At 55.7% G+C, this 24,593-nt stretch overlaps 1 protein-coding gene across 3 annotated transcripts; it reads right to left on the bottom strand.

Moving 5' to 3' along the window:
- Positions 1-2,764: 2,764 nt before the first annotated feature.
- BAHD1 (bromo adjacent homology domain containing 1) lies at positions 2,765-24,216 on the bottom strand. 3 transcript variants are annotated; one of them, XM_082843131.1, is made up of 7 exons: positions 23,939-24,216; positions 8,239-9,675; positions 6,089-6,471; positions 4,946-5,105; positions 4,466-4,542; positions 3,619-3,719; positions 2,765-3,136 (listed from the first exon to the last, which is right to left on the bottom strand). In XM_082843131.1, the coding sequence occupies exons 2-7, from the start codon at positions 9,659-9,661 to the stop codon at positions 2,947-2,949; spliced, it is 2,334 nt and encodes a 777-aa protein (XP_082699257.1). In that variant the 5' UTR covers positions 9,662-9,675; positions 23,939-24,216; the 3' UTR covers positions 2,765-2,946. The 3 variants fall into 3 exon arrangements, with proteins under 3 accessions (XP_082699257.1, XP_082699256.1, XP_082699255.1); XM_082843130.1 differs by having other exon boundaries at positions 3,619-3,710; positions 23,939-24,038; XM_082843129.1 differs by lacking the exon at positions 23,939-24,216 and adding an exon at positions 23,754-23,851.
- Between the last annotated feature and the right edge of the window lie 377 nt (positions 24,217-24,593).

Here is a 24,593-nt window from a genome sequence, read left to right as displayed (position 1 = left end):
TTATTTCCACTGAAATCTTTTATCTTTTAAACGGTAAATACGTCTTCTATACTAGGAGAGGAAAAAACAACTTTGAGAAAGTTTTTGGTAACTGCACCACATGTGCTCATTTCTCTGAGCAGTTTTCTGTGTTAGCAGTCACAGTGAGGCAGTCTGAATACAGGAATGGCCACTTACTCTGGGGGAGTCCTTAGACAAAGTACTTGTCTCCACACCAGTTTCTCGTCTGTAAAATGATGGGATACTGCCCATCTCATGGGACCCTTGTGGACAGCACACTGATGGCAATGCTGCAGTATGTCCACGATGCTGCCTGTGCCACTAACAAGCTCTATGGAAGTGCAGCTGCCCAGATGTCCTTACAAAATGCAGGAGCGGGTTGGGCAGCATATCTGCCTCCTAGGAACCCTGAGAGCCTTAGGTCCACCCCACCTTGAACACAGTCAACACTGAGGCTTTGGGGCTAGAGCTAGGTTGACTGAACCAAGCGTCCAGGCCGTCTGAGCCCTTGGCCTCATGATTCAGCCTTCAATTCCTCAGCAAGGAGTGCCAGTTGCAAGATACCAAGGCCCTCGAACAGGTTCTGCTGGCCAGTTCTCCAGGGGCATGATCCAAGGTGATGAGGCGGTATCTTCACCGCGCAACCACTTGGAGACCAGTTCCCAAGGATTTCACTCAGCCCACCACGATGCGAAGAAGTCACCTCAAGTTCCCATTCCCTCTGTCTCCTCTCCTCCCGCTGTTTCCCCGCACATTCCTGTGCTCTTTGCTTACTGACCTCAGTGAGCCCTTGCACTGCAGTGGTTAAGAGTGGTGAGCCCCTCTGCACCCACACACAAAAAGATGACACGACACACAGGAAATGGTCCTTTTCTAAATCAATACAATTTCTCAAATTTATTATTTTTTTTCTTAAAGAAGTACTTCTAATCTCTGTCAAAAGGGAGGTGAGGAAAGGTCCTCCCTCCCTTGTAAACACTGAAATACAGATCTGAGAAACCAGGGTCGACACACACAAAAAGTGCATTTTACAAAATATCAACTAAAATATATTTTACATGAATTATGCTTCCATTGAAATTCTACCAGCTGCATTTTCAGGTTCGAAAAAATATTTCCACATCTAAGAGATTTCAAAAGCATTTAAGTTGTGGGCAGTAGACCCTGCCTCCTGGGAGACGAGGGGCCTGATCTCCTGCTGGGTGAGGCTGGGCTCCTTGGCAGCAAGGGCCCAGTGCCCTGGGAAAGAGCAGGCTCCAAGGCTGGGTCTCCAGAGCCACCACGGCCCCACCCCACGGCCACTCTGCCAACCTCTCTTACTGCCCCGCCCTCCTGGACTGATGATGCCTTCCTCCAAACAGCTTATTCAATACAAGGGGACCCAAGTTCCTTCCCTTCAGGTTTGGGGTTGGGCTTCCCAAGTGTAAATTCACCTCTGAATGGTCCAGGCCTCACCCAAGCCCAATGACCAATCAGGAGCAGCCATCTGCTCAGGGACAGCACAGGGCTGGGGGATCGCTGGGAGTGCCCTCAGGATTCACTTCCACCTCCCGCCCAACTGTCCTCACCCAGTGCCACTTCCTCAGCCTGCAGGGTCTGTCTGCCCCTCCATAGGGAAGGGGGACCCAGTGCTGCCCTCCTTGACTCCTGTCCCCAGGGTTGTGGCCTGTGGAATCACTCACGAGCATGTGCCCAGCGCCGGGCCCAAGCCACACTCCCTCTCCCTACCAGGCTCCTCTTTGGTACAAATAGGAAAGAACCAGACTGCTCCAGCTGCCACACGGAGTGCCCCAGGGCCAGGGCCTAGTTCTGGCAAGGATAGCAGGGGGCTGAGTCTGCTAATCTACTCTGGGGAGCAGCATGAGGTGAGAACAGGGCCCCTGGGCAACAGGAACAAACTGAAAATGCCGGTCCTTAGCTCCTAGAGTGAGTGGCTGCAGCTCAGCAGGTCTGTGGACTGATACAGTGTTGATTCTCGCTGGGATGTAAATTAGTGCAATCTACAAAAGACTAGGGTAAGAGGTGGCAGGGCAAGGGGAGCCACAGCACTCCTTTGGTTTGATTTCAGGTGGGTGTGGCTTGAAAAGTCATGTGTGAAGTTCTGCAAGAGGTTTCCTAAACCTCTAAGTGTAAGGCAAGAGGAAAAGTCTTCAATAAATCAGGTAGCAATTTTCCTTGCCCCCTGCCCCCACCCCCTCCCAGCTCCCTTCTGCTCTCCCAGACATGACAAACCCCATGTTGATCAGTTAATTTCTGGGAGGCCAGACCTGCTGGGTGGCCTTCACCAGGAGGTGGACAGGAAGCTGACTCCCACAAGGGGGCCACACCCATGACTGTGAGGGCTGGTAACTTGTCCCAGCACCAGGGGCTACTGCAGGGGCAAAGGAGGAATGCCAGAGAAAGGCCCCAAGTCCAGGAAGAGAAAGTCAATGCTCTGGGAGCCAGACTTTGGCTCCCTAGGCCTCAAAGGAATGAGCTCGGAGCTGTGCTAGAATCTGGGAGAGCCTGGTCCCAGGCTAATGGGGAAGCAGCGGGTCACAGTGGGTGAGGTAAAGCTGGCTCCCACTCCCCCCTGAAGGGCCCAGGGGAGGACAAAGAAGGGCCTGGTTCCTGAAGGACCTTCCCCCAATCCCCCCAGGGGCCATGCCCCTGAGGCTTGGCCCAGCCTCAGGGAAGACTGCTTCTTCAGGAGTCTCTGCCCAGGGGACCACAGAGAGGTGCCCTGGGCCAAGCTGAGGGCTCTGATGCTTTTCGTATACCCTGGCCTCCCCTTCCCTCCCATGGGGCCCAAATCCATAGGGGCCCCTGCCCTCCCCCCCACAAGAGAACCACAGGCCAGCCACCTCAGGCTCCTGTGGCCCCTTAACCAAGTGCTGTGCTTCAAGCAGTGCCCGCTGCCCTGAGCCCCACTTGCCCGTGGGCAGCCCCAGTGTGGGCGTGAGGGGGCTACTGTGGGTTCTTGAGGATGCGGCCATGGCGGAAGTCATAGACATGGCGGCAAAGAAACACCAGCTCAGGGTCCGTGTCCTCGGGCACTGTGCGGTGTGGCGGGGTGGAGTAGTCCGCAGAGGGGGGCACCAGTGCTGTCTTTCGGCTGGGGAGACCCTCGCCTCGACGCTTGGCCATGGCACAGAATCTGCAGTGACACACCATTCGCTGTCTTTACCACAGCTATCTTAGCAGGAAGACCAATTCCTTCCCTACCCTGCCCAGAGGGCTGGGACACCCCCTCCCACCTCCACAAGGGCAGGTGCTGCCTCCATCCCTGTCCTGGGCCTATGCCCTCTCTGCCAACCATCTTCTCTGTCACTGGGGAACCACACCTACCAGGGCCTCCCTCCCAATCACCTGTCAATTCTCCTTGACTTTTTCTGAGAGCAGTACTCTAACTATCCCCGACTCTGCAACTCTGCCCCAATCACTCTGCCTCAGAGGGGGAACAATTTTTCTTTTTTTTTTTTTTCCATAAAAATTACATGATGGAAGCAGACTGTGGGAAGAAAGTTCTAGGAGGTTAGGCCCAGTGAGTCAGATCCCCTTGGGGATCACAGGCAGCACCCAAATAGCCCTGGGAAGTCTGAGGGGAGAGGCTAGCCAGAGGTACAGGGCACCACCCACCTGCAGTACTCAGCAAAGGTCAGCACGTAGCACTTCTCTTCAATGCAGGCCACACTATTCTGATCCTGATGTCTCGATGCAAAGACTTCATTCTGCAAAGGCTCAAGGGGAGGGAGGAGGAGGTTGGCTACCAGGGTGGGAAGCACCTAGCTCCAGGAGCAAGGCAGACATTAACCACTCTGCTGGGACTCCTGACCTGAGATAGACAACTCCAGCTAGTGCCCAGGAAGCTAGGGAGCTTCCCTGGAATTTCAGCCTAACTGTTCCTCATCAAGCAGCCCAAGGCATTCCTCCCAGGTCCTGTCCTACTCAGGAGCAGCCAAGTACCCGCTCCAGCCTCTGACTGACATCAGCCTCCCGACCCCCACCCCAGCCCAGGGGAGGAGAGGGGAATTGGTGTGCATTCTCCCATTTAGATGAAAAGTCCCAGAGAGGGGAAAAAAAGTAAAAGGGAGCCCAGACCGGGGGTGGAGCAACCCACACACGGCTTGGTAGATAGCAAGGGGTGTCAGTAGAGTCTTTTCTCCCCTCCCTCTCCTGCTGCAGACAGTAAAGGTGTGCAGCTCCACCTCCCCTTTCCTGTCGCCAGGAAGACACAACTACTTGCTCCCATTCTGGCACCCTGCTCTTGGGGGCTCCCTTTCTGCCCCACCTTTCAAGACAAAGGTTACTATTCCCTTCAAAACATGAATTGGGGCAGTGTTGGGAAAAGAGGCTAAAACTCAGGCCTTTCCCCAGGTTCTCTGGTGTCCAAGGTAATGAGTCCAGGGACTTGAATGCCCAGGCTGCCCCACCCCCCCATACCACGTTCTCAGTGCCCCAGCCTCTCCCCCGCCAGGCAGCTCACCTCGTGCATGCTGGGACTGCGGCCTCCCTGTAAGTGCTCTGGTCTGTAATACCACAAGAGGCTCATCATCAGCTCTCCTAGGGGGGAAAGAGAAGCAATCAGGGCTTGAGCTGGCAGCTCCAGAGTTACTTAGATAGGCAGGCGGGCTGGCCACCTGCCCTGGAGGCTCATCCAACTTCAAAGCCTAGGCCAATTCTGCAGGCTCTGGCCACCCCTATCCCCTGCCTTGGGCCAAGTCTGGCAATTCAGTGGCCTAGAATGCTGTTAGGCATGGAGGAAGGAGGAGGAAAAGGCACTGACAGGTGAGGCAGGGTGACAGGCGCTCAGGCCCTGATGGCTGGAAAGGTTAATGAGCTGATCCAACCCAAGCACAAGGCCGTCTGCAGCCCTGAGCACCAGACAGACGCTGGCTTAGTGGAAGGCAGACTCTGCCAAGGACGCAGGACACTAGTGCCAGGTCCAACTCTAGACAAGGGGTACCTGATTCCGGGTTCTCCCAGAGGGCAGAGATCTTGGCCACATAAGGTGTGGACGTCTTTCGAGGGCCTGACTTGAGCAGGACAGTGTCCCGGACTCGGATCGTCTCTCCATGCCGCTCCACCGCCTGGTAGCTCTTTCGGATGGCTGGTTCCGGTTCATCCTGAGCAACAAACCAATGACACAAACAAGGCTTGTGGGGCCGCATTCAGCATGCGGAGGGAGTGACATCCTCTCTGTGCTCTCCTCAGGGCAGTCAAACCGCTGAGGATGGGAGACTGCCAAAGTGGTTTGCACTCTGGCCCCTCCTCCCTGAGCCTGGCTTTCAGGGGCAGGAAACAGAATCCTCACCGTTGGAGAAAGGAAGAGAAATGGGAACAGGGGTAAGAAAGTGGCTCGAAACTTCTGGGCCTGCACTCCGACCACCACACCCACGACAGCCGGCTCTCGTGCTCCAAGCCCCCAGCACCGGGCAGGTCCTCAAGATTCCTAATGGGCAGTCTGGGTTTGACTCTTAAACCACCATGGTATAAGCAGCAAAGCCTTATCACAGGCAAATGACTTAATCTACTGCTAAGCCTGTTTCCTCGTCTGTGAAATGAGGGTAGTTCTAGGACCACGGGGTGTGTGCGTACCTCACGGGGCGGCGGTGATGATGAAAACGGATAATGCATGTAAAGTGCTTAGTTCGGTTCTGGCACCTAAGACGTGCTGGATACATTTCAGTCTACATTCTTTTCATCATCCCAGATGTTCCTGTATCACCAATTTTCTCTGCCTATCCCAATTTCCCCTATACATACTTATCCAAAAAGCCTCCAGGGAAGTCCTCCACTTTATAATCCGGGATGAGAGGTGAAGACACTTCAGGAGGCTTCCCTAAGAGTCGGTGACAGAGATGGCAGCCACCAGCTGTGACTGACTGTGCATTCCGTGACTCCCCAAGGCACAGGGCACAGGATCAGTACGGGTTGGGGGAGCAGGCCGGGCCAGTGTGATCAGTTCCTGGGGTACAACTGAGCTTGAACCCCTTGTCACTTCTCAGAGTGGCTAGAGCCAGGGGTTCCTGGGACCCAACTCACTGCAGGTCCTATGTCCCTAACCGCCACCCTCCCTTCTCCCCATCAGCTGAGAGCTGGCACTCACCAAGACATAGACGGCTTTCTCACAGGCAGCCCCAACGGGCACCCAGCCGTTAGTGCGGCGGCGGCGGCGGCGGCGGGGGCGTGGGCGCTGGACGCGAGGCTGCTTGGGGTGGCTGGGCCTGCGGGCAGCCTTGCTCCGCGCAGTGTGCCTACAGCTAGAGCCCGTGCGCAGACCTGACTTGGAGCCGCTAGGAGGCTTGGCGCTCTGCGGGCACGCGCGAGCTACCGTCTGGGGCTCCGAGGTGGGTGTCTGAAGATGGGGGACAGGCTCTGCTGCAGGTGGCACGCTGGGCACAGGGCATCCCAAGAGGGGGTGGGCAGGTGAGGCAGGGTGGCCGGCTTCTGGGAGAGGAAATTCCAGCTGGCCCAGGGACCTGCAGCCTTCTGGGAAAAAGGAGAGAGGGAGGTCAGGGCAGGTAAGGATAAGCAGGGAACCCCCGGTCCCTCTGCTTTCAGAGCCTTCTTCTTTTAATTCTAAGCGTGAACCCAAAGGCCACTGAGGTGGCAGGTGGCGTCAGAGGCTGTTAAGGGAGATGATCAGTGACTGGCCAAGGGTTTTTCTTGACCTTGGAGACTGGCCCACAGACATCTCCATCTCCTCTTCTAGCCTGAGAGAAGGGGAAGTAATGGGAATGGCATCTCTAAGCTCTGACTTAATCTTCCTTCTCTAAGGTTTCCACCGTACTTAGGAGCAGGGGATCTGGAGTGAGACCAGGATATGAGTCCCAGATCTGCCACTTACCAGCTGTGTGACTTCAGGCAAGTCACTTTACCTTTCCGTGCCTTGCAACAGAAGTAGTAGTTGTGAGTATCATATAGTGTGTCCTAGGTGTTTTCCTATCAACATATTAATTCTTCACATCCTTACAACAACCCTATGAGGTAGGTACCATTTACCCCCATTTTACAATTAAGGAAACTGAGACACAGGGTGGTTACTGGTTTGTCCCACAGTCACGTGGCTGAAGAAGTGGGGAGAACATTTCAGTCTGGCTCCAGAGTCTGTGCTCAATTAACATGCCACATGGCCTCCCATATATAAAGCACTAAGAACAAGCGCCTGGCACATGGTGCTTACTGGTGTCCCAGGGCAAGGGGCTAGGGGTCTTGGGTCCCACAGTTTAAGTGACTAGACTTAGAGAGTGGTACGGAAGAAAAAGAAGAGCCTAGAAAGAAGCTTGTTCTCATTTCTTAGAGCTCCAACTCATGCGAGAACCTGAAACAACCAGTCTGGCCAGCGTCAACCAGTTTATAAAGTTGTTTTATGGACCCCTTCAAGAAGGGCTGTGCAGGGGAGGGGAGAGCCCTGAGAAGGCCTGGCCCCTCACTTCACCAGCAGCAGGGCAGACCTGCTGGCTAGCATGGCTCTGGTCACCTCACTTCCACCCAGGAGCCAGGAAGGGAGCCTGGAGAGGCATGTGAGGACACTCCTGCCAGTTTGGGGAAAGAGAGATCACTTAGGGATGTCTCAACAACTACAGCACGAGACTCTCAGGTGTCTGGATCTTGCCAAGAAGGTAGACACCAAAGCCCAGGCCCTGATGGCAGCCTGTCTGTTCTCAGAGTGTGCCCACCCAGTCTGTACCTAGCAAGGTGATTCTAAGTCTGAGCATTACTTCTCTTTCAAGGCCTGTATGGCCAGGACGAAGCTGTCCTATTGCAGCTGGTACCACCTACGGGGCCTGGTACCCACCACCCCTCCCGTGAATGCTGAACTCGGTTGGCATGCAGATGGTCTGGGTTCCCGGGAAGTAAGGAATTCTAGTTTTCCTCGAGGAAGGCAGAAGGACATGGGAAGAACTTGGCAAAAGTGCTAATTTCAGCATCTAACTTGCTACTCAAAGTCTAAGAATGGGCATCCCAGTGGAGAGGGAGGAGAGACACACCCTGCCCACTTCACCACCACAAAGCTACCTAACTGCCATGCCGAGAAACCTCCATAGACAGTGGGGACGGAGCAGGGCTGCTAAGAGCTAAACACGGGCCTCTTTCCTGGGAATCTCCTAGGCTGGGGGCACAAAACTAGAGGAATCCTCCCTTCTCAAAACCCCCGACTCTCCCACGCGGTAGACAGACGCCAGTGCGCCCCACCCTCCTGGGACACTGCTTCTCAGAGACTCCCTGGTGTACCCCACCTCCAGGAAGGCATACCTGCTGCAAAAGGCATTTTGTAGGGGCCGCCACAGGTAGTGCCGATGTGGGTAAGAGACGGGGGCAACATTTCACAGATGCTGTAGCCATTCACTCCAGTATCCTCACTGGAGCAGTAGCGAGAACCCCATGGAGGGTGCTGGAAGTGGGTGCCCGTGGCGGGCACTGAGCTCGGGGCCAAGAGGAGCCCCGCGTTAGCTGCAGCCACTGGGGACAGCTTGTCCTCGGGGAGCACGGAGCAGGAGGGGTAGCCCCCACACCGCAGCCCGGCCTGGCTGCAGTACAGGTAGAAGCTGCCTAGCGCGATGAGCTCAGGCCCACCACACAGGCCATTGTAGTCGGCGGGGTTGCCAGGCATCGGTAGCGGGGAGAGCTGGGGTGCGGGGAAAGAGGGCTGGTGCAGTTCCTGCTTGGGGGCAGGTGACTCCTCGCCTGGGCGCCCGGGCTCCGGCTTCAAGGCTGCCTGCCCACCCATCAGCAGGGGCAGGTGAGGGCGCAGCCCCAAGGGGCTCTCTAGAGCCTCGCTCAGGGGCTGGTAAGGTGGCTGGCTGGACGGCCCATGAGGGGTGGCAGATGGCCATGGCTCCTCGGGGTGTCCTTGCCAGCCGGGTGGGCCTGCAGCCTCCCCAGAGCCAGCCCCCTGCCGGGCCTTGGGATAGTTCTTGCCATTGACCTTGGCCCACTTTGGCCTCGGGGCCCTCAGTGCTGGTGGCTCAGTGGAGTGCCCATCTGCTTCTGGATGGGCACGAGGCGGCCGCAGGGGTAGCTCCCGCTCCTGGCTCAGCTTTAGGAAGGCAGCTGCATTCAGGCTGGCCAGTCTCTTGGGAGTTGGATCGCCATCTCGGCGGGCCCCTTCATCCGGTGCTGGCTCTGGGGACAGGTCCCGACTTCCTCCGAGGTCCCCCAGCCGGGGCCGCTTCTTGGAGGAGGCCCAGCCTCCAGTGGCCTGGTCACGGTCCCGGCTGCGGTGGGGGTCTCCCCCTCGGCTGCGGCGGGTGCCCATCAGGCTGCTGGTCTCTTCCCGCTCCAGCAGCAGGTTATTGAGGGCCTCAGCGTTGAGGGAGGCCAGGCGCCGCTTGCGGGGCTGGGGGAGGCCAGTGTCCTCACTGGATGGGGCTGGGCTAGGGGGCTTGGGCAGGTCGGGGGGCAGCTCATCAGCCTCATCTGCGCTCCGTGGACCAGCCACATTCTCCAGGCGGGTCAGCAGCACTTTGCAGGCCTTGGGCTTCTCGGGAATTAACGGGCGCTTCCGCAGTGGGTAGTTCTTGCGGCGCCCCGTGAGGTGCCCTGGGCTCTCAGGAGGACCTGGCTCCACACCCTCTGCCCCCTGCTCCATACTGCTGCCTTCCATCTGCAGGGGCTCCTGGCGGCCCGTGGGGCCCGAACTCAGCATGGAAAGAGACTTCCTCCGAGTGTGTGTCATGGAGTACCTCCAAGCTGCAGGACATAAGGCAGGCAATGAGAGAAGCCTGCCCTGGCCTGCTTTCTCCCCCACTGCAGCCCATCCCGCATCCCCTGCAGTAACTCTGGCCTGCATCCCCTGCAGTAACTCTGGCCCGCATCCCCTGCAGTAACTCTGGCCACTCACTCCATCTCCAGCTTGGATGTTCCCGGGACACCCCCTTCCAGAGTGCAAAGGTCTAGCGGGGTCAGGCTACCAGCAGCTGTGCAAGGACTGGCTGCCCCACTCTCCTCTGAACCAAGCCCCTGGGGACCCTATGGAGCAATGCAAACCCCAGAGCTGGAAGACAGAAGAAGCTGGGGGCAAAGCTCTCGGTTGTCTCTACCTGTTCTTCTCCCACTAGATACTCATCGTAGGACAGGAGGAGACTGTCCTGAGGACATGGATCCAGGATAGGGGCTTGGGTGGTGAGAGCCCACCAATTCCTTCAAAGACATTATCAGCCCCCTCCCCCTTCTCGAGGCTTCTGAGATTGGCCACAGGAGGATAAGGAGATGGACAGCGAGGAGCTGAGATGCGGAACCTGCTTCCTGGGCCGTGGAGGAGGCAAAGTCCACCTGTGAGGACACCTGCCTGGCACATACAGCAGGACAGCCATAACCTGGGTATTGCTGGAAAGCCCCCTCAAGAGTGAAGGCCTGGCTGTGAGGAGCCTGTGGGGGGAGGTCTCAGCCAGCCCCACCTTAGTTCAGATTCCAAACAGCCCAGTGCCAGTGCCTGGGGGAGGGATGTCAGTAAGGCTGGGGCCAGCATTCCCAGGTAGGAAACCCAGGGACCACACTCTAGACCAGTGGTACAGCTTTAAAGGCCCACCAGCCACTAAGAGCTGGGAAAAGAAAGTACCAAATAGAAGAACTAACTCAGGCGACAAACCCAGGCAGCCCTGTTAGTCCTGCCTTATTCCTCAGGACTCCCTCCTTGTAGGCAAGATGCCAGGCAGGGGGCAGGATGGGGGTGAGTCACAGGAAACCCAGAGCCCCAGACAGAAAATGCCTGCGACCAGGCATCATCCCTTAACTTTGCTTAGCAGACACCCTCCCCACCTCCAACATACCTGGGCCCCCCGGGCACCCCCGTAAATGAAAAAGGCAGCAGGCTGTGTGCAGGAAGCTGGCACAGCCCAGGCAATGGAGAGCTGAGGGGCAGGGTCGGGGGGATGGACACTGCCGGCATCGGTGGTCAGAGACTACTATGCTGTTCACTCCCTACCTACACCCCAACAAAGCAAGATGCTGCTGAGTAAGGTGTCAGACGGAGCTCTGCCCTCCCCAGCACTCTGGGACCCCTCCTGCCCAGCAAGCTTTTCAGCTTGATTTCTCCGCTGCTATTGTTATTCACTCTCGCTCCACCAGAGGAGCTGGGAGCAGTCCCTGCAGGGCCAGGATTTAACCCTGAAAGTCCCAAGCCTGAGGACTCCCAGGGAATCCAGAGCCCTTCCAGTAGCTCCTGTGGCCTTGGGCCAGTGGCTGGGGTCACTGGGTACCCTCTACCCTCTCTCCAGAGACATGCCACTAGTTGAGAAAGAGTGCTCCAAAAACCAGGCTGAGGGCAGCAGGGGTGTCCCTCACCCCTGAGAAAGAACTTGGAAAACTGGAAAAGGGAGGCGGGGTGCCAGGCATTGCTCTGGCCACATGCGGGGACCTGCATACCCAGAGACTAGGCCCCAGGCAGGACAGAGAGTCACAGAGGCAAATCCATTCATTCCTGAAGCACAGACTGGAGTGCTCCTGAAAAACCTCAGGCATCTGCTAGGCTACCTAAGACGCTTTCTTCTAATCAGGGTGTCCACCCATCCCTGATTGCTCAGCACGCTTATTAGCCCTCAAAAGAATCCCAGTTGCTTATAACCCCAGGCCCTTCCCTCAAGGGCAGGGCACCCCTGTGCCAGAGGTGAAGGAGCAGGAACAAGGAGAAGCACATCTGTATTTCCTAGGGAAGCCTGCGCCCAGCCCTCCCCCACCCCCAAAGGGCCTGGAGAAGAAGGACAGTGAATAGACCACACAGTTGAGCAGGGGCCAAAGCCCCTCAACAGGCCCCAAGTTACCAGAGGAGTCGGGCCTGGGAATGGCCGGTGGCCAAGGCTGAGGTCACCTGGGCTTATGGCCTTTAAGGACATGGACACCAAGCAGAGTAAGGAGGAGTGGATGGGAAAGAGAAAGCGAACACAGGGAGGTGTTTCCAAGCCTGGCCAATGAAGAGCTCTTAGCGGACCATGGTCGTCCTTGGTCTGCCCTCGCTTCCCCCCACCCTCAATTTGCTGGTAGACTTGCTACATGGATGGATGGCCCAGGGATTCTGGGATACTTGGTCCCACTCAGTCTTTCCCTTGCAATATGAAAAAGATTCGGAGAAAAGCCTTCCACTTTCGGGAGTCTGTCCCCAGAACCTGGGAATTTGTTCCTGGCAGAGTATCTCACTCCTTCACCTCCCTCTTCGTCCCTCAGGGATACCCACTGTCCCTGAGGCTGATGAGCCCAGGAAGCTTCTAAATCAAAGGGTGCAAGTCACATTTTCAAATCAAGCATATTGGGCCTCCTGCTAGCCTCCCTTGAATTTGCCAAATCCCATCACCCGCAGAACTCCTTGCTTTCACGTGGTGCCTAAGGCAGCAATGTCACTCACGCTCCTGAGGAGAGGCTGGGGACTCTGCTGCCTAGCGCACTGCACTCCAGGCTGAAGAGAGTCAGTGAGTCATGCTTTGAAGCCAGATGGACGTGTGAGAACTTCGGCAGCAGCTTTTCCCTGGGGTGGGGCTGGGTGGAGGGGCGCCTAGCCTGCCAGGGCCCCTCCAACCTGCAGGGGTGGCCCGGCTCAATGGGGGAAGAAGATCCTGGGAAAGCAGGAGGCTTGGTTCCCATTCCAGCTCTGCCAACCATCCTGCTGTCCTGTCCCTCCCACTTACACACCAGCTCAACCAGGAACCTTCTGCCACTACCAACAGACAAGAGTGCCCTGCTTCTCTCAGACTACCCTCCTCTTCTCTGGGAAGCCCTGTCCTCCCAGGGGCAGGTAGTTCAGGCACCCTCGGGAGAAGGTTCCTAGGAGGGACTCCCCAGGGCGTCTTAGAGCTCGCCTAGACCATGTCAAGCAAGCCCTCACTGAAGAAAACCAGTCTGAAGCACAGTGGCCGGCCGGTGGTCCTCTGAGCCAAAGACCCAATGAATCACAAGTTAAATCCAAAATCACAAGCCTGACCGGGGCTGGGAGAAGTCATCTCCACAGAAATAGAAAAGGAGGGAGGCCTTGTCTTTTGCCCTCAAGCTGCAGCAGCACCTTATACGTAGCCCCCACGGCCCACCAGGGCAGGTGGAGGACACCCAAGGTACTGTGTGCAAGAGCAGGTCAAAGGCCTGGAGGAGATGGGCTGTGGGCACCAGAGGAGAAACGAGGGCAAGGGTGGGGGCCTGGATGAGCAGGTCGAAACCAGATCACTCCCCCAAGCAGAGGCTGCCCTGGGGCAGAAAGAGGCCCTCAGCCTTGGCCATGGCTCTCCCTAACTTACCCAGCTCTAGGCCACACCCACACCCCCATCATTAGGGGTTCAGGACCCAGGGCTCTGCCCCACTGCTCTTCCTGAAACCTCTCTTACCCACTGCACTTGAAATTTTGCTTTTCAGGCTTTTTGGTTTATCTGTAATGGGAGGGAGTACTTGGGGTTGGGGGGGCGGTCTTAGGTAAGAGCAGACCAGGTGGTCCCCTGGGTGAGGGTCAGGAAGGGCCCTGACCCAAGCCACCTCCCTCCAATTACCCCTAAAGCCACACAGTAGGCACCGAGTTAAGTAAGCACTGCCCACTTCTGCAATCTCTCTTGGAATAAAATAACCCCCTCCGCCACCCCTCAACGGAATAATACTTTTTCACGAACACTGAGTTTCTTGACTCTGCTATCAGAGAAGAAAAGCAGGAAGAGCACAAAGGCAAGCTCCTGTTCTTTTAAATTTAGTTGATGTTACTTCATGGAAAAACAGAGAGGTGAAGCTCCTGAAATTCTTGTGATAAAGCCAGATAAAGATGCGGCTGGTATCTCTTGAACCCCCTAGAGCCGGTAAAATGGAAACAGCCAAAGCTTTAAGTCAGCCAGACCTGGATCCAGCTCTGGCCCTCATGAGCAACTTACCTAACTTTGCTGAACTTCAGATGCCTCATCTCAAAGAGACACATCAGAAAGAACTTTACTTAAGAGTGGTGGTGAGAATGACACTAGGGACCATGCAGGAGCCTAGCAGAGTAGGAACCGGGCAGGCCAACATCCTGGGGATCCCCCTCTTTCAGACCCACAGACAGTGGAGGGTGGCCTGCCCTCAGCCCTCGAATCCCCACATTAGGAGGAGTCCAGAGCCACCGGGAGTGGTGAGAAATCTGAAAACGCAGCCTGTACCTGACCCCTGCTCTGCTACCGTTCCATTGAAAACACCCGAGTGTCCACCCCGGGAAACGCAGCCGTGCCACCCTTATCCCACTCGGGACTCAGTCTGGGGTGAACTCTGGGGGGCTCGGTTTACAATGCAGCGAAGAGGGCAGGGTCAGAAACTGTATCCCACAGACCCTGAATAACAGCTCCACGCCTCCAAGAAACAAGAAAGGCGAGATCTTCAGATGCTAAAGGCCCAGGGGATGGGGTCAGAGGGCACTCGCTCTGCCTGCTGCTGCCATCTGACTGCAGCTTCAGTGCAGGCTCCCAGAGAGAGCAGAAGCCTTGGCTCCAGCAGCTCAGAGCTCAAGCCCCAGGGTACTGCCCCGAAGAGAGGGCCTCCCTGGTGCCCATTCAGCCTCACTTGCTGTGGGTACTCAATTTACTCTGCAGTCAGGCTGGGACCCTACAAACACCTGGGCAGGAAGCCCGGCGCCTGACCAAAGGGAACTGGCCTGACCCGTCTGGATGCGGCTTGTTTTATAGACTGCCCTCGGGTCGTGGCCATCTGAGGAGCTGGGCCCGCCTGCCCCGGAGGCACCAAGCCTATCTCTGGCCTGTCGACCACCTGCTCCTCACACTTCACACTGGGGGCTCCCAGGAGCCCAGAGAGGCAGGAGCAGCAGTGCAGGGGAAGGCCCACCCCCACCCCACACAGGGTCCGGTGCAGCCACCGGCCCAGCCCCACAGCCAGGCCCCACCTTTGGCTACTCCTGTCCACGCTGAGCATCCCAGCGGGAGCGCCCAGACACACGCGCCCAGAGCTACACCTGAGCATCCAGAACCTCCACGTACTGCTGGCTCTGGACCCAAAGCCAGATATCACACCTCTTGTTAACATCTCTGTGGGGAGGGAGGGGACTCAGACTATGAAATGGACCTCTCCATTTTACATTAGAATTGCAATTAAGTACAGGAATATAGTAACAGTAGAGTTGGTGGAATCTCCTTCACCTTCTCACTGGAAACAGCCAGTCCCTAGTCTCAGGGCAAGGCCCTTCCTTGCAGGTAGGGGGGCTGAGAGTGAGGGAGACAACACTTACCCCTGGGACCTGTAAGTCAATATATACACACAGACCCCTGAGTGAGGACAGTGGGCAGAGAACACTGTATTTTAGTCATACCACAGTGCTCTGCTCTAAGAAACTCAGCCCTGACAAATTAGAAGGTAATCACATGCAATACAAAACTAGTCTGTAGAGGCTTCCTCTAAGGCACATGTCCCTACTGAAGGCAACCTACCTTCCCCCAGCTTCTTCCCAGTGCCCAGCTCCCGTGTGCACCAGGCAGACCTCTATGTGCAGGTGTCGGTCCAGCTAAGCCAGAGCACCCGTCGCTCACTCCCAGGCACACGGCACCTCTTGTGACCTTTGCTCATTCAGCCAACGTTTGCTGGCCCCTCACCACAGCTCAGCAAGGCAAGACCCACACGGGGCTGGAAGCCACTTCGTGCCACTGCTAATCCGAAGTGGGTTTGGTCAATGGCTTGAACTTCTCTGAGCCTTGGTTTCCTTACCTACACAGCAGGGTTGTTATGAGGATCAAGTTAAATAGGAGTGTGTGTCAACTGCCTAGCAGAGTGCCTGGTATACAGCAGGCGCTCAACACAAGCTCATTCTTTCCCCATACATGTCAAGTATCACGCCAAGTGCTGAAGAAAAATGCAAAGCAGACTGAGGAACTGGAGCTTGGGCTGGTAGGAAGACAGAGGGCAAGACAGCGTGACAGGGCTGTGACTGAGGGCTCGGAGCTCGGTACAGAGAGCTTGGCTCCATGGCAGCTTCCCAGAGGGCACATTTGAGCCAGGACTTTCAGACTCTTACTGAGGGTCTACAATCTACTTCTTGCCAGGTGTACTAAGCCCAATGGGAAATGGGCAGCACTTTGAGAAATGTGCTTCCTAAACATTTGGAAAGGGCGGGAGACAAATGCAGCTTTCCCCAGACTCACCACCATTGGCTCCATACAGGATTACTCCAGGCTGGGGGACAGGGAGCGCCAGGCTAAGGCTCCCTCAGACCCTCCCACCCAGACTCCACAGTGCACAGACCAGGCCAGAAGCAAATCTCCTCCTGGAGCAGGACCCATTTGCTCCCGGCAGTTAAAGTGTGGAAAAAATAAAGCAGGAACAGGGACAGGGAACCTCAAGGCTCAGCAACAGGTCAACCAGGAGGAAACCTCGTGTACTGATGCACCGTTCTTCAAAAAACGCACAGCTCACCAGCCTGCTCCGGGCACCTGCCCAGGAGTGGCAAAGGATATGTGCTGGTTCAACCACCAGGACACTCCAGGAACCAGTAACTTGGATTTCTAAGATGGCGTGCCAAGACTGGAGGTGCAATCTCTTGTCCTGAACACAAGAAACTGGCCAGCCAGGCCAACATGGGAGCTCTGCCCAGCAAAGTGCTGATGTACTGAATGAAACAGCCATGAGGAACAAGACCCAAGACCAGGGCTTCCCAATACTCCCACAGCACAAACAGAAACACAGGCAGCCAACCTGAATATCTCACGCCTAACCAATTAACTGTTTAGTAACACCCTCATTATGCAAGCTCTGCAGGGACAGGCAGGCTCTGCCTTCCTTACCAATAAATCTTATCCACAGGGCTTAGTAAGAGCTTACTGAACAAATGAAGATCTGGGTGCCCACCTGCTCCATCCCATATAACATTTCCACCCTAGACTGATGGCCCAACTTACAGCCCAGAGAAACTCTAACCTCCAAACTATCCCTCATCCCCAGGAGTCCACCTTGCCTCTTCAATATAATCTACAGTTCAACAGGCTACTTTAGGAATTCTCTCATATTACACAGCACAACCTTCTTCCACGACTGTCCTCTTTCTTCTCTCTCCCAACCTGCCTAGCTATCTCAGGAGACTATTCCTCTTGTTCCACTTACTTCTTACAGTCACCGTCACTCTCATTCATCCTTGCCACCCCCCACTCCCGGTGGCTGATATCATCTCACTCTAACGTGGAGAAAACAGAGAGGCAGAAGAACTTGCCCACACTCCCACACCATCGAGGGCAGAGGCGGGGTGGCTGGTGTCAGTCCCCAAGCCCACGCCCCAAACCGCAACACAGGACGGCTGCTGAGTCACAGACCAACATTCGAGATCAACTTGCATGTGCAATTCTGCTTCTCTGTGCTGTTTTAATTATTGGCATTAACACATTATTAGTTTTTCCTGATTTTTCACGACAAAAGAATTGAAAATGTACTACGATTAAGAGCCATCTATATACTGGCCAGGGAACATAAACATAATTTTACAAACTGTTTCTACAGAAAAGTCTCTCAAAGTTCCCAATATGCTCTTAGATGCACTTCTGAAACAAACCCATTTTATATCCTCGAAAGGGGTAAGGGCTGCAAAGACATGTTTTCTTGATTTTAACAGTCAATCCAGGAAAGGAGTCTACAGACTGCCCCCCCACCCCATGCATCTAACCACGTCTCGAATCAGATGAAATCTCCATCACGGACTGCAATGAAGACAGAAATTTGGTCATCACATTCCAAACAGCCATCTTAATATTTGAAGATGTATTACCTGACCTCTATGGCTACCTCTTTGGGCCAAATAAGTCCAAGTCCTTCCAATTTTCTCTGACGATTATCTCTTACAGTCATTTCATCTGTTTTACAATTCTTTTCTACACTTTGTCCCAACTGTGTGAACGCCTCCAGAGACACCCCTCACTACTGAGGAGGGCCTGCTGACCCTGACTATAGTGGAATCGTGACTCCATCTTCCATTCTGGCATACACATCAGGATATCCTGGCATCAAGCAACACCCTAATACCTTTGCTGTGGTATCTGCAAAGATGCTCTAAAAACTAATAATTCACCTCTAGGGAATTCCCTGGCAGTCCAGTGGTTAGGACTTGGCGCTTTCACTGCTGAGGCCCGGGTTCAATCCCTGGTAGGGCAACTAAGATCCCACAAGCTACAAGACACAGCCAAAAAAACAGTAATAATAATAATTCACCTCTAAACCACCTGGCCGGATGAGAATGTGATTAACAAACTGAATTTTCCCCAAACATTTAGACAGGCAGCTGCCGTTGAAGAGGGCTACCCCTCTCCTCTGCAGGTAGGAAACTGAAAGAGCTGCATGTAAGGAGGGCTGGGGCCCAAACAGGCACTGAAGATGGAAGGGAAGTATGGGGTGGTAAGTACCACTCCAGGTGAGACCCTGGGGTCACAAGAGGCAGAGACACACCAGGTGTCTTAACACACCAGGTGTGTTAAAGCCCCCACCCCCATCCCGCAAACCTATTGGAACAGAAACATAAGAAAAAAGATGCAGACCTCAAGTTTCTGCCTGGCATTGATCCTGTTAACTAAGACCAGTCACTTGTCATTTTTTCATTCAGGTAACTTGGTTATGGTGCCTCAGAAATAAGCTCCTATTTCAAACCTCAGAGAGGCTGAGAGACAAACCCATTCTCTTATTCGTGGTGCCTGCAGAAGATCTCAAGGGCAATGTTATTATTATTGTTATTATTACTGGTGGGACGCTGAGACAGGTTAATAACAAACCATCTTTGCAGGTGTTTCCCACTGGGAAAAATGGAATCTGGATGAAAATGCTTCCCGGGACATCACACAAAGTCCTGGATGTGACTTTGCCCTGAGGCCTGCTCACCAAACCCACCACAGTTAGATCCCCAGCCGCTAGACCAAGTCACCTAGGGCAGGACACCAATACCTCCACTGCACCCCAGGGCCAGGCTAGTACTCAGCCACTCTGCAAAGCCAGCTCATTGGAGCCAAGGGCACTTGTCTGGCCCTGAGCAGAGCGCCTGCAGCCTCAGCCTCACGGCCACTGCTGCTGTTACTTCTCCCTATTAGCCGGTTTACTGCTCATTAGTGGCAGTACCAGGAGGTGAGCAGGGGAAACATAAAGGAGCTGAAATTCAAACCAGTCTATTTTACTACAGTTAGGTGTCTCCCCTAAAAACAGGCAGGATTTCATCATCCAGGACCTCCCTGTCCCCTTCTCCGGGGAGGTAGAAGCAGCCTGAAGGGTGAGGCGCTGCAGAATCTCAGAACCCAGGTGCCAGGAGCCTATGCTTCTAATCATCACAGGCTCTTGACTAAATGCTGTATTGTCCACCTTTTCAGGGTTAGCAGGCACTTCCAGCCATGAGGTGGCCCATCACGTCAAGGCCGGGGACCTGCAGAGCAGGAGCACTGGGGCTGCCCTCCGTGTCAAAGCACACTCTTCTTGTCCCTCCAAAGTCCCCAACACAATGGCAAGTTCACAAAGGAAGTGAGTTCTGCCAGACTATGCTAGCAAATTCCCATAAATACTCGGGCTGGGGTAGTATTGCTTATGTAAAATGCTTCCCCATTGAGAGATGCTGCTTTATTTACATTCTTCACAACCCATTCATAAAAAGGAGGCCCTTTAATGTTGGGGCTGTTCGTATAATGCTCCATAAACCCAGCAGCTTCGACTGGCGGCCTTAGTTCAACACAGGCAACTTCTCAACTCCAGAGACATTTTCCCCTTAAGCTTTTTTTTTTCTCTTTAATGACACCTTGCGACAGGGCGCTGAGGCCAGATGTTGCCGGAGCAAGGCCAAGAGGAGTAAGAACAGATAAAATGAAAACACACAAGTCCTCCTGAATGCTGGGACAGAGGTGGGGAGGAATGAAAATAAAGAAATCGAAAATCTCCACAGAACTCCAATGTGAACTCTGTATGCTGCGAGGCTTAATTCCTTCCAGGTTTACTGAAACTTCCTTTATGGATGTCAAAACGCTCCCCAACTTACACCTCTATGTACCAGAGACAGTGTGGAGGGGATTTTTTTTTTTTAACCCCAAAGGAAAAGATAGAAAAAGGCTCTTTTTGGTTTTTAATCTGCATTGTGGGTGAATTAAAAAAGCAGAAATTTTCTCTGCTTCTTTGTAAAAGTGTTCCAGGAGCTGCTAGATCCAAGAGGGGCACAATTTGCTTAGAGTGGAGCAACTCAGACCATCCTCAGAAAGAGAGGAAGGGCCGTGTTCTAGAACACACAGCACAAACAGCCCAAGCAGCTGAGAAGAGAGGCCAGGAGATGCATTATGAGGTAACCTGTCTCCTACTACTGTAGAAGCAAGGAGGAGAGAAGTAGTGCGGATTTTTTTTTTTTAATTGACGGGGGAGCGGTCTGCATTGCCATGGCAACTGTGAGGGGTGGCATTCCTGCTTGGAAGGGAAATGCTGGTCCATTAATCATCAAACTGGGGCACAAAAGGGAGGTTTGGGGGAAAGGGGATGGATGCGGAATTTATTTTTTCAATGTCTAGACTCAAACCAGTCACCAGTCCTCTCTCCCATTTCTCCCATGGCCCAGGGTTGGTGGTAAACAAAAAAGGAAGTTCCAAGAGAGCTGGGATCATAAGCTCTCCTTTCTGATGGGTCCAGTGTGGGACTGATGGTGCCTCCCATATCAGCGATGCCTCTATAAACAACTCCTCCAACATCAGTCCCCAAAGCCCTGTCCACACGCCAGACCCAGGAATCTTCCTTTTCTGTTCTCAGAACCGTGTTTCTCCCCCATTTACACCCAGGATTGAGAAGGGATAAAACATATGGATTCATTTAGCACGGACAACAAGGAAAATTGCATAAGAGCAGCAAAGCCGGGTAGCGAGAATGGCCTGGTAAGGTAGGAGGAAAACAGGATTACAGTCCTTTTCCAATTCATGTCTATATGGTATCATGTGAGCAATCCACAGGACAGACACTTCACCAGCTGGAATATCAGAAGCAATCATTTGCTCCCCACGCTAAAGCACCCCAAATACACCCTATGTATATGCCTTAAAAAGGTCAGAAACCACCAAGAACTCCTATACTAGCATTTCTAGGGAAACAGAAGGGAACGTTTCCCTTCTGCTCCCACTCAACTAAGCAGCCAACTGCATTTATTCATTCAATAAAAACGATGTGCACAGCACTATACCAGAAATCCTAGAATACTCACACACACACAAAGGTTTAATACTCACACTGTCCTTGTCCTTAAGAAACTTCCAACTGACAAAAACACTCAAGAAGACACCATGTTATAAAATCCAGGGTCACAATCTCAGAGGCAAGCAACGCTGGCCTGGAGTGGTCTGAGATGAAGGATGAGAGTAGGGTTCAGGCAGGAGAAGAAGAAGGCAAGGGGCTCCTAACTGGGGACAACTGGCGAAATCAGCAGGAGCAAAGATGCAGGGAGATAAACATGCACAGCGCAGCATGGCTAGGGGAGAGCCTTAAGGGAGACTGTCTAGGATGAGACTGCAGGAAGAGGGGAGTCACTGCAAGTTTGTGGGTAGGGGAGTGACATGGGGAAAGGAGTGCTTTACAAAGAATGATCTACCAGCTGTGTACAGACTGGATCAGAAGGGCCAGAGGAAGCAGGAGGGACAGGGAGGTCATGATAACAACATAGGCCTGACATGGGAACAGCAGGGCAACAGAAAGGAAGAAAGGGAGGGAGATATAAAAAAGAGAGAAACTCTTCATTGGCTAAACTCTCCAGAGCAAACCCTCTTAAACACTAGATCTGACTGACATGAGTCTCCTGCCAGGTAACAGCCTGTCAAAGAGGGAATCATTGTTTTGGCCATTCTCCTTTAGGTTCTGGTGGCCAGACAGGTCACCCCCTTCTGACTGCCACCAAAAGAAATCACATACATACTGGAGAGCCCCTCAGGAGACACAAAGACCTTGAGATGCTGCATCATCCTCTGGATCTTAGACATACAATTAAATTCTCTCAGAAAAACTTTAGTCTCCTGCATGAGGTAATACCTCCCTTTCCCACAAGCCTCAACTCCACCCAGGCTGGGGTCTAGACCCTCTTGGGGAGGGGGATGGAGGGTGGCTATGAATTAACTCCATGCTCAGACTAAGCAAGGGTGACAGGCGGTTTTCCCAAGGAGGGATTACAGTCAACCACAGCTGGGAGCAGCTCATAACCAAAACCTTCCTGGGGTGGGACCCAGATTTTATCAAATATATACATTTTAAACACCCTAAGTCTCCCTGTTTTTGTGGTCCCAACTCTTCCATTAAGTATGGGATCACAGGAGAGGGCACAGGAGCTCTGAGTGGGTTTTTACATATGCAAAAACAGCATCCAGCTTAGAGCTGGTAACTGGTGGGGTCAGAAGCACTCATGGCTTAAGCCACTGGTTCCCAAATGTCCTCTACTTGGCCAAGGACAGTGGTGTTCCTCCAGGACATGTGGTCTCTCTGGGGTCCTTTTCTCCTTTTTGCAGAAGGCATGGGGGTGGAAAAGGTGGGAGGAAAGTCTCTCAGGTGATAGAAAGGAAACCTTTTTTATTTAATAATTAAATTCCTGCCTGGGTTTATAAACTCAGCTTCTCATTTCTCTATGTGAGTACCTTCTTTCACTAGTGTTGAAGGCAGCTGTCCATGGATTGCTGGAGCACTTCTGGGAGGTATTTCCTAGTCCCCAGTCCAACTGGTCTTCTGTCCTCTTAAGACTAATGACAATGGGCGACTGGGAGATGTCCCAGGTGGGATTAACCCTCTGCCTGTGGACAGAGTCTTCTTGCTGAAACCCCTCAGTCCTGGCAGACTCTAGAGCTGCTCACCGGACTCTCTCCTGGTGAGTCCAGCAACCCGGTCGCCACCGGCCAGGCCCACCATGTGCACACCCCCACCTCTGTCCCTCTGCCCCAGTGGGTCGACCCCACTCTTCCCAGAACAGCGAGGTGATCCGAGGCTGGAGCCGTGAGCCAGTGCCGCAGCTCCTCCCGGCGGTCGTCCCGGCCCCCGCAATCCCCAGGGCAGAGTCCGGCCGGGTCGCCCTCCCCTTGGGGTGGGTGGCTCGGACCCGCTCCCCTCCCCGACGCCACCACCTGCGCCCGCTCCGGCGCCGCCTTTGTCCGGCGCTTCGCCGCCAAGCGGGCCCCTCGGGCCCGACCTGACCCGGCCCCCGGCCCTGGAGGAGAGGCGGCGAGGCAGGCAGGGCCAGGCCCGGCCGCGAGCACTGGGTCCCGCTGTCACTTAGAGGCGGTCTGACAACTTCGATCCCCCGCCCCACCTCGGACTCGGCCGCTGCTCCGCACGGTCCCCGCCGGGCCTCCCGCGGCCCACACTCGCTTCACGAACCGGTTCCCTTCCCTCTTCGGCGCCTCCCTTCCTTCCAGTCCGATCGGGTCTGGTCTACACTACCCCCCGCCCCGGTGTGGCCCCCATCCCCTGCCCCCCATCCAGCAATAACCGGTCAGCTCCCTGCGCGGGAGGGCGCCCCCCACCCTGTGCTGGCGATCCCGCGGCGCCGCCCCCAGCCGCGGCCCCTTGCCTCGGGGACCTCGATGGGGGGAGGGGGCACGGGGGGGCGGGGGCCTCGCCGCCCGCGCACTCGGAGGCGAGCCGGCTCTGCCTCGGCGGAGAAACGACCGGCGTCCTCCCGCCCTCCGCCGCCCGGGACGCCCGCGCCGCCGCCGCCCGGCCAAGCTGCCACACTGCGGCCCCCACCCACCCCGCCCCCGGCCTGCGAAGCGGGCGGCCCCCAGGGGCTGTCACCTCGAGGCGCTCCGCACTCCCCGATGGCGGGACCGTGGCGCCGGACCCGGGGGAGAGAGGCGGCACGAGCGAGCGGGCGGCCGCACCTGCTTCGCGTCGTCCGTCCGTTCGTCCGTCCCTTCCCGGGCTGGCGGGGGCGGCGGCGCGGCGCGCTCGGTGGGGCGCGCTGACGGGCGACCGGTCCTCTCCCCTTCACTCGTCTGCCTCCCTCGCTCGCTCCCTCCCGCTCGCTCGCCCCTTCCCCCATCCTCGACCGCGGCCCCTAGCTCACCGGGACGGCGGCGCGGACGGCGCGACTCTGGGCTCCCGCAGGCCCCGGCCGGGCTGGAATCCGGCGGCTGGAACCCCCCGGGGGCGCTCAATTCCCGGGCTCCACGCTGCTGCGTCAGCGCCTCCTCCTGGGGGCCGGGGCCGGGCGGGCGGAGCGGGGGCCGCGGCCGGGCGGGGCCGTCGGGGGGGCGGGCGCGCCTGGCCGGGCCGGGCGGACGGCGGGGGCCGGACGGGCGGGGCAGGCAGCCGGACGGGCGGGCGGCGGGGGCCGGGCTCCGGGATCCGCTACGCCGCTCGCGGTTCCCCCACAAACTCCCCGAGAGCGGAGCCTCCGCCGCCCTCCTTCCTGCTTCCTCGTCCCCAGCCAATCAGCAGCGCGCCCCTCGGCCAGCTCCGCCAATCAGCCGCCCCGCCCTGCGCTGGCCCCGCCAGCCAATCCGGCCCTCGGCTCCCCCTCCCGGTCTCCAACCAATCAGAACCGTGGGTCGGTCGTCCCAACGCAGGGGGCAGCACGAGGCGGCCGCGGGAGGCGGTGCGGGGAGTGGTGGGGCCTGGGGGGAGGGGTACGGTGCCAAGGGTGGTGGAGGGGGCGGTTTTCTTTGCCGGCTTCTTGGATTTTCTCCTCGTCTCCAGAACATGAGCCCGTATCCCATGGT

The sequence above is a fragment of the Leucopleurus acutus genome (assembly GCF_964270905.1).
Source record: "Leucopleurus acutus genome assembly, chromosome: 1".
In the NCBI taxonomy this organism is placed as follows: Eukaryota; Metazoa; Chordata; class Mammalia; order Artiodactyla; family Delphinidae; genus Leucopleurus; species Leucopleurus acutus.
This window is presented reverse-complemented; position numbering and strand designations above follow the sequence as displayed.